Source organism: Diabrotica undecimpunctata, chromosome 1 (genome assembly GCF_040954645.1).
Source record: "Diabrotica undecimpunctata isolate CICGRU chromosome 1, icDiaUnde3, whole genome shotgun sequence".
Taxonomy (NCBI): domain Eukaryota; kingdom Metazoa; phylum Arthropoda; class Insecta; order Coleoptera; family Chrysomelidae; genus Diabrotica; species Diabrotica undecimpunctata.
The window spans coordinates 17505930-17520537 of record NC_092803.1 but is presented as its reverse complement, the minus strand read 5'-3'; the positions used below and the strand labels follow the sequence as shown (position 1 = coordinate 17520537).

The 14608-nt window shown below is 31.6% G+C and overlaps 2 protein-coding genes across 3 annotated transcripts; one reads left to right on the top strand and one right to left on the bottom strand.

Annotated features, from left to right (window-relative positions):
- Positions 1-395: 395 nt before the first annotated feature.
- On the bottom strand, positions 396-3715 carry mRpL19 (mitochondrial ribosomal protein L19). Of its 2 annotated transcripts, XM_072537716.1 has the most exons (7): positions 3581-3715; positions 3327-3477; positions 3051-3269; positions 2826-2959; positions 1733-1892; positions 1352-1529; positions 396-548 (listed from the first exon to the last, which is right to left on the bottom strand). In XM_072537716.1, the coding sequence occupies exons 2-7, from the start codon at positions 3370-3372 to the stop codon at positions 422-424; spliced, it is 864 nt and encodes a 287-aa protein (XP_072393817.1). In that variant the 5' UTR covers positions 3373-3477; positions 3581-3715; the 3' UTR covers positions 396-421. The 2 variants fall into 2 exon arrangements, with proteins under 2 accessions (XP_072393817.1, XP_072393828.1); XM_072537727.1 differs by lacking the exon at positions 3581-3715 and having other exon boundaries at positions 3327-3483.
- Positions 3716-3724: 9 nt separating this feature from the next.
- Pka-R1 (protein kinase, cAMP-dependent, regulatory subunit type 1) lies at positions 3725-10554 on the top strand. Its single transcript, XM_072537701.1, has 2 exons — positions 3725-4316; positions 8326-10554. The coding sequence occupies exons 1-2, from the start codon at positions 3863-3865 to the stop codon at positions 8988-8990; spliced, it is 1119 nt and encodes a 372-aa protein (XP_072393802.1). The 5' UTR covers positions 3725-3862; the 3' UTR covers positions 8991-10554.
- The last annotated feature ends 4054 nt before the right edge of the window (positions 10555-14608 follow it).

Sequence of the window (14608 nt, the reverse complement as noted above, 5' to 3'; positions counted from 1 at the left end):
TGTCTATTCTCGAAAGTGTTAGCAAATAGATCTACACATTCTGACAAAGAATTGCCTTGATTATTTAAGAATGAATTATTTGAACCTTTTCTGGAGCAGCTTATTGAAAATAAATACGTACAGCTAACAGATTCTAATGTGCCAATTATCAAGTTTCAATCGAATTGTAAGCTATCACTTAGTGTGATTTGATATTGGCATAGACTCGAAAAAGCCATACCTACCTCAATGTATATTCCCTAGGTTCAGCTGAAAGATGTACATACTGTATAATATACAGTAAGTTTTTTCAAATTGGCAGTTGTAACCTGCACAGTAGTTTGATTTCATTAAAATATTCATTTTTCGATTCTTAAAAAGTTGCATGGTATTCAATTACTAAATAAAACAAAAAATCTTAATGAGAAATTTATTTACAACCTTAAGCTAACTTTGTCGGTTTGACAAAGACCCTCTTCTTCATTTTTCTTCCTTGTACTTGTAGTTTCTGGAGTTTGCTATCAATTTCACCAAATATTTCCAATTGATCTTCTTCAGGAATTGTACGCCTACAAAAATATATAGAAATATACAAATATGGTACCAAATTTATTTTTGTTAGCTAAACCCAAGCAAAATTTATTTAAAATTTGTTCCATGTTTTATGTATAAAATTATGTAGAATTTTTTAAATTAATAATTCTTTAGACTGATTAGCAGAAACTGATGACTTTGGTCAGATTTTAAGTCAAATATAGATTTTAGTCAATCTTCAGGTAGATATTCTTCGTTACAAGTGGTTGGGTCAAGTTTTCTCTATTAAAAATTTTAGGAACTCTTCACAGATGTTATCTGATCCAGTTGCTTTATAATTTTCATTTTGTTCCGAAGATTTTTTTAAATTTTGTTCTTGTGAAAGGATTGATTTTTGGTATGAAAGAGACCAGACACAATATAATTTATCTATAAATATCCATATTTCATATTGTCTAATCCACACTTATTGTAATTGGTAATTCAAATTAGTTTCCTAGTCTGTTTATACTTTCACATTTTAATGTTTTTAAATTTACTCCGCTGTTCCAATAAATCTACTAATTATTGGATTTATCTCATGTTTAAGCTATGTATTATTGCTTCTCCTTATTCCCATGTAAGGTTGTACTTTTAAGCTAACTCTAATTGTCTTTTTTCTCAATTGTATTTTCAGACCCTTTTATTTTTTTAGCTTTACAGTAGTTGTTGAATGCATGTCAGACATAACTTGATGTTATATTTATTTTTTAGGACAGCTATATTTGGTCTTTGTCAATTTAATTTGTATTTTGGGTCGTGCATGTTAAAAAAGAACATAAATTTGTACATTACTTACATATATTCCTTCATTAAATCATATTTCTCCCATGGTGTGGCTAATTCTGCAGCTCTCTTATAGAACTTTTCAGGTAATCCCAAATCTTGAACACCTTGAAGATTTTTCCGTTCCCACCTTTCTAACCATGGTTTTGGTTTCAACTTCACTTTGGTTGTGTTTACTGGGATTTGAGAACCTAAAAATGTAACAAAAATACCATTATACGTCAACTAAAAAAATAAAAAATGTAAGATGAGCTATGATCTTTTTGTGGGGCAAATATTGAACTATATATATCTGTAGGTATAGTTATATTTATATTTATTTATTACAAATAAAAGGCAGATATCGAGCAGATATTTATATATTTCTGGAAAATGAAATTTAATAAATATGTACCTTCTGGTAAAATTTCAGGTTCCATGTTTGGATCATAAGTGCAATATTCTGGAAGGGCATCTCTAAGGTAAAGAAGCTCATCATCTAGGCGTTTTTCTAGTTTTAATACTTCAACTTTTAATAATGTTGGATCATACATCTCATAAGAAATTTCAATTCCCTTAAAAAGAAAGCAAATTAGAACTTTTATATAATAAACCACCTGGAAAAGACTTATTAAATTGTTCTACATAAAATGTTTATATATTTTTATTGAAAAACCTTATAAAACTTGGTTGCCCAGTCTCAATAAAAGAAAATAAGGTATACTCTGTTCACTGAGGTCAGTCCCAATTAATTTTTTGCTCTGTTGGTCAAATTTTACTTCAACTGAGTGTCTAAATAGAAGTTACTATACAACCAAACTCAATTCCAATATTAATTGTAACCTGAAGTAAAAAAATATCCACATGCAGTTTATTAACCAAATAAAACAGCATCAATTAAAAGAAGGTTATTGTTGAAATTTTATAGTTTAGTATTTCCAAATAGAATGTTTTTAATAAAAATTAATTAATTTAAACTTCCATTATTCATTATTCTTCTTTTTTCAATACAAAAGTCAGCTGCAATAAATTTATTTCAGCTATTATTCCACATGCAGACAGACAGTGGTCAGGCATTTGGAGTTCTGTGTTCTTTGCCGTACTTACATCCCAATCTAATAACACATACTGCCAGAATTGAGAGCTTGGCTTGGTAGTCAGTGAGAACTATTGCAGTCTGGAGTTCTATTCACAGAAAGACAGAGAATGTGAGAACTCTAAGGATTAACAAAAGTAATGTTTCTTCATCAGAAGAACTATCTGAGAACATGTTTAAGGTTGAATACTTGGAAAGAAACTGGAATGCTGTTAATTGATTACCACATGTGTGTGTTTAGAACTCCAGAAAAGGATGTAGAACTTAGAATGTTAGACCGCTGTCTGTGTGTGTGCAGGCTTTATAAGGTGTGGTAGAATTTTTGTGTTATATATTTTCAACAATGACTCTGTCAAAATATTCCCAAGCTGACTGAACCAGCTATATAATGTATAAAATAGTTTAAATTTACCTGATGATCTATGATATTCCTCAAAATAAATTTAGCACGAAGACCACAGCCTGTCCTTTGAATGCATATTCCAACAAATCTGTGGGGTTTCCCTGGTGCATGGGGATCTGATGATTCCACTGCTAGGATTGAACCTGAGAGTAAACAAAATATAGTACTCGAAATATTTACTATATTCAACAATAAGTGAATAATTACATATATTGACTAGATAAACTTATTTACCAACATAAAACTCTGGGATATTAATATGAGCTCTCCTGGCTAACATATCATTTCGTTCTAGTTTTTCCCGGAGCGTATTTCTAAATTCAATTTTAGGATCTGGTAGAAATTCTGGATACATGTGCCTGTATTCTAAAATTTCTTTGCGAATGCTATCTTTATTGGACCTATTTGCTTGGGGTGCTGCAGCCTTAACCACTGTGGAATATCTTTTGATGCCTGAAAATGAAGATGATTAGTCCTGTGTAGATAAATGAAAACCATGGTTTTACTAACCATTATGCCTTTTTGGAAGTGTAGAAATACAAAATCTACAAAACATTTTTGTTTTACTTTGTTAATTTAATGCTAATGGAACATAACCACATTCTTCTCTTTTGGTTAATTACGAATATTGATTTTATTGCCTGAGGATATCATGCAGCTACTGGAAAATTCAATAATTGTTCATTAAATAAATTAAGCCAATACAAATGTTAATATTATTTTGTAACTATATTAATTACAATTAACAGACGTAAAGTACTTACAAAATTGTTTATTTTGGGATTTTTTGATTATTTTCCCTTTTAAGGTTGATAATAAATAAATCAATTTTAAATGCAATCGAAATGTTTCCTTGCTATCGATTATTTCCTTTGATGAAAAATTTGACATAAATAAATTGACATTGACAAACATAGCCACAGGCAAGTACATCCTTATGTGAAAAAAGAAAACTTTTATATTTTAAGACGTCTAAATTTGACGTAAATACGCAAGTGATTTTAAAGTGCAGTTATTAAATCAGTACCTTATTGTAAAAATAAAATATGACCACAAATTTCGATGAAGAACAAGCTCTGCGTGAATGTGAGGCCTACGTACAGGCTCACAACATCCAGCAGGTTCTCAAGGATTGCATCGTTCAGTTATGTATAAACCGTCCGTCGAATCCCATTTCGTTTCTCCGAGAACATTTTCAAAAATTGGAACGAGAACAAGCTCTGGACGCTAAACAACAAGCGATGTCTCCTGAGGACACTGAAGACTTGTCTCCTCTACCAGCCCACGCTCAACAGCCTGCCCGACGTCGAGGAGGAATATCTGCGGAGCCCGTGAGCGAGGAAGACGCTACCAGCTATGTCAAAAAGGTCGTTCCAAAAGACTACAAAACAATGGCTGCGCTCTCCAAAGCCATTGCCAAAAATGTTCTGTTCTCCCATTTGGATGAAAATGAAAGATCTGACATTTTTGATGCTATGTTTCCAGTAAATTGTCTTCCAGGTAATTCTTTACTTCATTAATTTTTATATAAGATTATGTATTTCAGCACAAGCTGTGAAAATAGGTCAAGGTGTTATCATAAGTGTCATCTCAGCATTGACAAAGTATGCATTTAATTTAATAAAAAAGCATATGTCATTGAGATCAGGGCTTCCATTCTTTCCAAAATACATTTTTTATGTCAGATAAAACATAAAAATCACATATCATATGCAAACAATCCAGTGATATCTCTTATTTATCTTTTGTAAAATTTATGTATTTTGCTGTAAAATTAAGTGAATATTAGTTTTTTCTCTTAAAATATTTGCTTGCTTATGAATGGCATTTGAATATAAAACATTAAGTAAAGGGGGAGTAAGAAAACTTTTTAAAAATATTGATTAATGTACATTATTAACATATATTTCTTATTCTTTCTTTCTGGAAGGGCTTCATACCTCTTCAGACATATGATTGTTATTAAAGTTTCATTATCATTCATTTTTTTCAGTTTTTTTAACCTTTTCTGAGTTTTGACTCTACTCCTACATTCCTCTCTTTAAGTATTTCTTTCTGTTCTTGATTTTCCACATCAAATGATTTTTCTTGCAACTTGGTTTCATTTGAACTTGATAGATATAACAATATTTCCTTGCATGCTACTATGTTCTGCCTATTGGATTTTTAAGTTCATTTGAAGTTGTTTTTTGAACATTAAGTTTTGATTTTTTTGGTAATATGTAAATATTTAGACAATTTTTACATTTTATATCTTTATTTTTACTTTATTTATATTTCTGATGCTTTAATATTGAACTACATGTGACATATTGCATTCCTTATCTGCTTTTCTGTTTCATAATTGTGTATATAGTAGATTTAATAATTCTTGATGTGTAAATCAGTACATCATAGAATATGAGTAAATATATTGAATGTTTTGGTCTATTGTAGAACTGAATATATCATACAAATTAACACAAGAATTAAGAACTTCAAAAACAAAATTAACTAACATTTAACAAAATGTAACCAAATTTGACAGATATACTAATTCCTATGTGTGTAATAACTTGAGGCTTTTTTGGAGAATAATTTGTTTTTCACCTCAAAATATGTTTCGTCGACTTCATCATTTCATCAAATATTTTTCACAAGAATATATTTTTGAGGTGTGTAGGTATCCAGTAGTCACTGGTGACAAGATCTGAAGAATATGATGGTTGCGAAAGCAATTTGTCTATTTTTTACTGTTATACTTAATCAATTTGTGACATGTTGATTAATACCATTTAATATTCACTGTCAAAGTCAATAATGTTATTTATTATTCACTGTTAATTACTTTTCTCTCTCGGTAAGAAGGCAATTGTTAAACAAAATGTCGTGGGCAGTCCAAAATGCAGTAGCCAAAACAGTGCTGGCAGATATTTGCATATTTTAGTGCTTTGGATGAATTAGCTGCTTTTTTTAATCAATCTTGCTGTTTAATCAGTGTCCAGCAGTTAGGTCAGGGTTGGTCTATAATTAAGAATATTATCACAAGAAGTAGTGAGATGGTAACTGTATACTGTTTACACTCAGAATGGGAAAACCAACACTCCTTTATAGAAGTTAATGATTATATATGTTTCTTATGTGAGATCTCCCCACATAAGTGAGATACAGTATGGGACACCCTATATATTTTAATATTTTTCGTTTTCATTTTTAATTCTCTTTCACCTAATAATATACTCAGTTGTTGGAGCTACTCTTTAAATAAATTGTTTCTTTGGCATCACATTGAAGACACATAGAAACAAAACACTCAATAATACATTCCAACATTTTATTATGCAGATAATAATAGTTCACAAAAAATTCCTTAAAAAAAAGTAATAAAACATAGTGTGTTCTATTTCGTGACAATTTTATTTATAAAATATTTTACCCTAAAAAAATTTTTGTACGCCACTGAACACTTTCATAATATATCTATCAAAAGTTCCAATAATGTTTTTTAAAATTTTTCTTAATAAAGATGTATAACCTTGTCGTTTTTGACATTTTTCAATAATTGCCCTGTATCTTGCTAATGTGGGGAGCTATTGATGATTTGAATGAGCAATCTTAACTACTTTTTTCCTATTTCCTTTAGTTTTCAATATACCCCGCAAAACATACCAATTTGGGACATCCTGTATATTCAAAGTTCGAAAAATTGTTAACAAAAAAAATTGACACAAAATTCAGTTGATCTGACAACAGTCAATATTTTGACACTGAAGCAACTTTACCATCCGATTGTGTGTCAAAAAAATGTTGAATAGCGAAATAAAACGCATGTTTTTCGAAGCTATTCGAGAAGCTAAGCAGATTTGCATACCCCATAAAAAACAATATCCAATTATGTATTTTGTACTACAGTTTATTGTTATACAGAAGATATCTATTTTCCAGTTCTTTTTACAGAATGGCAGCATATTACATATCTAGAAAGCATGAATGTTCTGACCATTTTTTCTATAAATTTGAGCACCTTTCAATCTAACATTTTTAGCCCTATTTGGGATTTATAAGTTGGTGGTATTAAATTAGTGACATAAAGGCTTACTTAAGCTTAGAATTACATCTTTCACGACTTTTTTCTAGCGTTTTTTTTTCAATTTTAAAAGCAAAAGTAAGATGTAATTCTCATTACAATCAATTGCAGTTTAATCCTATATAATAATATCTAAGTTAAACACGCCACAGAAAAACAGATTCAGAACCTTTGTGAAATTATAATATCTGATGTAAATAGTAGATTAAGTAATACAAAATCACTTTATACCAAAAAAACAGTTCATATCACATTTAATCTAAAAATATATTACATATAATACAAAAAAAGAATTAGAAACAAACTATGAATTCCCATCAATGAATAAAATTAAGCTATTATACAAGATCTGGATCACTGGCCATAGTCCTCCTTTATTGATTCAGGCCTATTGATTCTAATATTTAAAAATACCTATATTTCCATTATTACCTCTAAATTACATTTATATAATATTATATATATACACAATGAAAACAACTAACATTTGACATACATTTTTCCTACAGAAATAAATTTCGGTAATTCACTTTATAGAGAGTTATAGCAAAGTACACATTTTTAATATATATGTAACCTACTATTTACACTTAAAACAAATTAGTTAATTTTCATATGCAGAAAAACATTACTCTATAATTATGCTTATGTAAAATATTTCTTAGAGGGAAAATAAATAACAAATTAGTGAATGATAGAAAAAGAACTGAAATTTGAATTAAAATTCGTACAGGTGCACAGAAATTGTAAATGGGAAGAATTGCCTACTTTCGCCAAGTTGCTCCTGGGATTCACACAGTGTTGTTCCTGGGATTTCTTCACTGTTCACTGGTCACTGGACTGCTTGAAACATCCGCTTACTTCGAAGGATCTCTCACTACCTACTGCTGAAACTCGACTGAAACTGCTTTGAAATTCAGGAAAACATATTTGCATCTATAGTTGGCTATTTGTGGCATCGTAGTCACTATTGGACACGCTATCATCTTCTAAATTTATAATAAATTCATGCGCTTCATCTATAATAAATTCTAGGCTGAAATACTCCTCTTCAGTTTTTTAATATGCCTGCAAACATTTGCTCATATCTCTGGCGTGATTTCAGTTAGCCTGTTGTTTGTTATCTGTTGAATGTGCTAATTTAAAAGTGGAGTTTCTTATTTCTCTGCCGCCATTTAATTTTTTAAAATGGCCTATATCTGTAAACGTAAATCCAAGTGTCTGTTCTCTGCTAATAATTATAATCTAGAACTTAATTGTATTTTAAAAATTAAAATGAATAGCCTACATATTAGTATTACAGTGACTATGATTTTGAAACTTTATCCATAATAATTAGTGGCAATTTCTCCATTGGTATTCTTTTTTCAATTATCTTTTTTACGACCTATTTTATAAATGTGTTAGTACAGTCAGCATTTTTAACAATAATTTTCTTTCCAGGTGAATCCATAATTCAACAAGGAGATGAGGGAGACAACTTTTACGTCATAGACCAAGGAGAAGTAGAAGTGTATGTAAATAATGAACTTGTTACCACCATAAGCGAGGGCGGCAGCTTCGGAGAGCTTGCGCTCATATACGGCACCCCTAGGGCAGCTACCGTCAAAGCCAAAACTGACGTCAAACTGTGGGGAATCGACAGAGACTCCTACAGAAGAATCCTCATGGGCTCGACAATACGTAAGAGAAAAATGTACGAAGAATTCCTCTCCCGGGTTTCTATATTAGAAAACCTGGACAAATGGGAACGTCTCACAGTTGCTGACGCCCTTGAACCCGTCAGTTTTGAGGACAACGAGACCATTGTCCGCCAAGGAGAGCCCGGCGACGATTTCTACATTATCGTAGAAGGCACGGCTGTAGTTAAACAGAACAGAATCGAGGGTGAAGAACCTACAGAGGTCGGTAGATTGGGACCAAGCGACTACTTCGGAGAGATTGCTCTTCTGCTGGACAGACCAAGAGCCGCCACCGTGGTCGCATGTGGCCCGCTTAAATGTGTCAAATTAGATAGAGCACGATTCGAGAGAGTTTTGGGACTTTGTGCGGATATATTGAAGAGAAATATCACTCAATACAACAGTTTTGTGTCACTTTCCGTTTAATGGCAGCTGAGATCGAGGTATTTCTTGTTTAAGATTGTTTGGCGGGCTTGGAATGGCATAACTTAATTACTGATGACGCACACTATAGTCTAATTACATTCAAAATACACTAACGACTACTGTGCCTGCAATCGATGAATACGCGCCTCGCTATTCCTGCTAAATGTTTCGAGGCTGTTTCATTTAGTGTATCTTGAATGTAAGTTGTCTATAAACCTGACCTGACTAGTCACTAAATGTGCGAAAAACATTGTCTTTTTTTATATCTGGATCATTATCTATGGACCAGGCATTTTTTATTAAAAATTAATTGTTACACATTGATTTAAATTATATTATATATTTTTTACCTAATATCCGTTCTTATTGTAATATTTTCCCATTATAACAGAAATTTCCCATTACAACAGAAAAATGAAAATTTCCTTCTCAACAACTAAGGCTCATCGTTTTGTTATTGTACGAAACGACATAGGAATGTATTTTTTTTAATGTATCATTAACTGGATACAAATGATGTGGAAGAATCAAACTTTTCTGCCTTACAGCTGCAGAATAAGCATTCAGCAGAAAGATAAGTTTTGGGTTTTTGTAGTGTGTAATAAGTCACTCGAGTCAACTTTTCTACTTTTAATGGACTATATCGGATATATTATGAGTACCGTTAATTTTTTTCTGTAGCTCTGATAATAATTACTCATTCTAATCATTCTAATAGTTATGTATATTGTATATGTAATTGATATATATTATTTATGAGTCGAATCCAGACTCTTCATCAATATACGTAATGTACTAAACATACCCAACAAGCCTCACTTTAGTTATTAATTATGAATCCGTGTCCCGTTTAAAATAATCTTCACAGTTCCGACTCACTAATCTGGGTCGTATCCGATTCGTCCATCTCTAAAGAATACGTTCCTATTTTATGGTCAGGTTAAGTAGTGTATGTGGACCTGAATGTTGAACATAAATCAGTAACGAAAACTATTTTTATCAAAATTTGTTTGTCAGTTGAGATTAGGGAACTAAATATATAGTAGGATCAAAATATAGAATCACGTAACATTAATGTGGCTTAATATAGAGCCACTTGCTCAAAGACAAAGTTTTTAGCCCTACTATTTAAATTTAAGTCCAAATAGAAGCTTCTTTTCTTCGAGATTTGAATTTAAAAAAAAGCTAAAATTAAATAGGCGTGCGAAACAGTGGTTAATAATCGCCACAATTTTTACTGTAAGAAATTTCCATGTACTTGATGAAGCCAAAATCAGAGTATTTGCATTCCTGCTGGCGGGTTAACCATTCTTATTTTGACTTCATACAAAATGGATTTAATTTGTTTTATTTTTTATTTTAATAGAAGTTATTGATAAAAAAAAAGTTATTTATCGAATTTTTCTTCTCAAATGTTCGTGTTAGCCGCTATATACATTATAGTATGTATATGAGAGTCTTTAATAAGTTCAGAATTTGATTTTTATATAATTTAGTCGAAATAATACAACTCAAAAAACTTTCGGTAAGTAGTTGTTGAAGTAGAACGAAATTATATCCATAATTAATTCTTAAGAAAAAAATTTCTGATAAAACGTGTCGTAATTTTTAACCTATGATTATTCAATGCGTTCATGCTGAAGGGTCAAATAGGGATATTCTTCTTGCAGTGCCCTATCCTCATCGAACGTTGGCCAGTCACTCTAGAGCCCACAAAACCTTATTCACGGCTTCCCAAATTAATTCAAACGAAGTTTTTCGGTGGACTGTCTTAAGTTCTTAAACCACGAAATGACCTGGTCATCTACTTGGTCCCCTTTTTCTTTTTACTTTACCCTGTATAGTAAGTTGAAGGATATGCTATATGCAATTTTCTTTGTTTTACCGTTAAAAGTAGTTGTTCTTTGTCTTGCAAGAGAGCTTCATTGGTGACATGATTTGTCTACGATATTCGTAACATTCTACTTGATTCTACGATAACACCAACTTGAGCATCTCAAGACAGCGAGTGCGGATTGAAGTTTCACGACTACAAGCGTTTATAGCCGATGCCGACCTAAGTTAGAAGCTTTGTTGTGCTTATGCGGATATACAATGATGACACTGTTAAGAACCCATTAAAAATGTTCTATTTCGACATATATTTTTTATCAATTCCAATTTTAAATTACTATTCTCATTTATTTTTTCTCATTCAGTGACGTTTTCTTAAATTCGTATTGTTTTATTTAATAACAAGTTGAAATAGGTAATTAGAATTTTATTTTGATTTGAAATTGTTTTATATTGCCTTATCTTAATAAAAGAAGCACCACATTTCAAAAGCTGTTATTTTCTTACTAGTGGTCTCTGACAATGTCCAAGCTTCTACTCCATACAAAAAAGTTGAGAACACTTGAGCACTCGCAATCTAATATGTATATTATGCCGCAGGTTTCACAGTACATTCCTCATTTTCTTAAATATACTTCGGGATTTCTCCATTCTAATATGGATTTCACGGTAGTGATATCAATTTTCGTTCAGGTTACGGTCCAGCTATGTGAAATTCTGAACTCTTGCAAGTATCTCATTGCTTAAAAAAAACTAATGGTTAAAGGTATGATTTTTTGCTGATGGTCATTACTTTGGATTTGCCGATGTTAAGACGCATACCATACCGTCTGCCAGCAGCTTCTACTCTATCAATTAACCGTTGGAGTCCCTCTGGACTATCGGCAAGTCAAACGGTGTCATCAGCATACCTGGAATTATTTATGGAAATCCCGTTAATTGATATTCCATCTTCAATGTCATCCAAAGCTTCTCTAATGAGATGATGACTCTGAGCATGTCTAAGGAGATGCTTAGAGTAAATGTCGAATAACATCGGCGACAAGACACATCCCTGACGACCTCCTCGTAGTATACTAAATTGCTCAGAGTACTTGTTTTCTACTTTAACTGTTTGTTGTTGATATAAGTTGGCTATGATTCTAAGATCATGCTTTTGTCGTGTCTCTTTGAATCAGTACCTGTATGAGTAGTAGAGTACTTTGAATCAGTACCCAATGTTTACCTTGCATGATAATATTCTCTGATGTATTCATTTTTTGTGTCTCATGGAAAATTCCGGTTACCAAGCGGTATTCTAACTTGCGTTAGATCTAACTGCTCCATCTTGTGTTGTCTAAGTAACTGAACCGAATCAATCCGATATAATGCTAATCACTATCAACATGAGAGTCCTATTTTTATTTTTTTTAATTACCGGAGTATTTAAAGTTCCCATCTCGGAACTTTAGCTCGTAAATTACATCGAAAATAGAGAAACTGTACAATCTATAAACACGGAATATTGGTTTTTGTTTGAAATAATTTATTTGACATGTATCGTTACATAAAAACATCATCATGTGTGATATGAACAAAAGATTATTGTGATTTTTAGGTACTGCCATTTTCATTGCACGCCATTAATCAGATCTTATAATTTATTATATCGCGAGTGCAAATACGAATACGTATTGCTAATAGTGGAGAATCTAGCTAAATTTATAAATAACGATTGGCAACATTATATTTAAGATCTATTATTTATGACAAAGTAAGGTTTTTGAGCAGAAATTATTACGAATGATAGATCTATGATGTCGTAGTTTTATTAATGATAACTGCAAAGAAAATGGTAGCACAATTTCTATTGATACCAATTTTTTAAGATAAATAATAAGTGATAGTAACATGGATATCCAATAAAGTAAACAAATGTAACTTTTCAAATAATAATCCATTCTCATCGAAATTTAGTGTGGTAGTACCCATTCCAAGCCCACCAAGCAGTCTGCCAGGACTGGCTTGAGCCCAAAATTGAACATCTGTTTGTCGAATATGATGATTGAAGCTTTTATTAACTTATTGCCTTGCTTTGATGAGAAAGTGCCATCAGCAATCTGAAATATATATAAATATATATTTTTCTACGAGTCACCGTCTTTTATCTGCTCTGTCGATGTTGATGGTACCTTCTGGAAGGCTTTTAACTGCTAAAGGAAACGTTTAATAAAATATTGTATATACTTAACAATATCTTCCAATATAGAAGTAACTGTTAATCCTGATTTTTGTCTATATGCATTTTGTTTTTAATTAGATAAATATTTATAAACGAATTTAGCAATCTTGTTTTATTGAAGCTACCCCCACAATAATATCTTCATGATATAAAAACATGTACAGCTAATCTATTTAATTATATCAGAATGCTAGTCTTCATGCTTTGGTGACAAGCTAAATGGCCCAAGATTTTTGTAAACTTAAAACTCACTTGATCAAACTGATCGAGTTGGAGCTCCAGGACCAGCTGATCTGTCAGCTACTTAACTTTATGACTTCTCAATATAACAAGAGACAGATTCCAAAATATGGGCTCTTGTTGCCCGACCAACATCTCTAGAAAATTCTGCAAAAATTTCCCGCTTATATGTTTAATAAACAACTTTTTAGGATCATGAATGTGTTGCTTGTGTGAGTCCATTTCAAAAGGTGAAAGAAATAATAAGTTAGACTTACTCACAATCAATTTAATTTAACTAATCGGACGACCGGTTTCGCTTTCTATAATATGCAAAGCATCTTCAGGTCACGATACAAAGTTAAAATGATGCCGGTACTCTATTAATTGATGGTTGAAAGAACATGGTTCAAACTATCTTGGATTGTTGATTGGAGAACTCAGGTTAACTATTGTAATTGTTTAACAGTAAACTGGGAAGTTCTTGAGGAGACAGATTTTATCCAATGAAGTAGAGATAGGTGGAATGTATTGTTTGTTTTATGAAAGTAATGTTCTATACCATTAATTTCTTTAAAGTTATTTAAGTTTATTCTGGAGATATATTTATGAAATGTGTGTTATTTATTGAGATTTTATGTTTTGTTCTGGAAGGTGACAGTTGTAAGACAATGAATAGGAATGGATGTACAGATTGTGTGGGTGTGCAATTGTATAATATTGTAGTTATCAAAATTTCTTTGATAAAGTTGTTGCAATATCTGGCAAATTATTGTAAAGTCCAAAGATTTTTATGTTAAAATTAAATTAAGACACTTTTACACACACAGAAACACACAGAAAACACTTTAAAAAACGGGGGACGAAACAAACATTTAATTTAAAATAAAAGGAGAGGATTTCCAAAAGAACTACATTTCTTACTAGGAGACAATGAGTTTTTTATGTGCTGTATATCAGATTTTAGAGGTAAACTATGTTTAGAGGTTGTATCGTGACCTGAAGATGCTTTGCATATTATAGAAAGCGAAACCGGTCGTCCGATTAGTTAAATTAAATTGATTGTGAGTAAGTCTAACTTATTATTTCTTTCAACTTTTTAGGAATGTTTTTTTGTGTTTTGCATAGATACTGGGCAGAGAAATGAGAATGGCGACCGCCTAGTGGAGTTCTGTGAAGAACAACATCTTAAAATTTACAAACATATTCTACGAACATCCTCCACGGAGATTATACACATGGTGCATCCCAGATGGACGAACAAGAAATCAAATAGACTACATCCTAATAAGATCAAGATGGAAGTCGTTGGCCACTGGTCGATGGAACTGTAAAACGTCCTGGC

Excerpts from the sequence above, each read along its gene's own strand:
- mRpL19 (XM_072537716.1), bottom strand. The coding sequence starts at position 3,372 with ATGTTTTGTAGATTTTGTATTTCTACACTTCCAAAAAGGCATAATG. Across the intron at positions 1,530-1,732 it reads ACCTGAAATTTTACCAGAAG|GTTCTCAAATCCCAGTAAAC; the intron begins GTACATATTTAT and ends TTACATTTTTAG. Across the intron at positions 549-1,351 it reads GATTTAATGAAGGAATATAT|GCGTACAATTCCTGAAGAAG; the intron begins GTAAGTAATGTA and ends ATATTTTTGTAG.
- Pka-R1 (XM_072537701.1), top strand. The coding sequence starts at position 3,863 with ATGACCACAAATTTCGATGAAGAACAAGCTCTGCGTGAATGTGAGGCC. Across the intron at positions 4,317-8,325 it reads TCCAGTAAATTGTCTTCCAG|GTGAATCCATAATTCAACAA; the intron begins GTAATTCTTTAC and ends TTTTCTTTCCAG.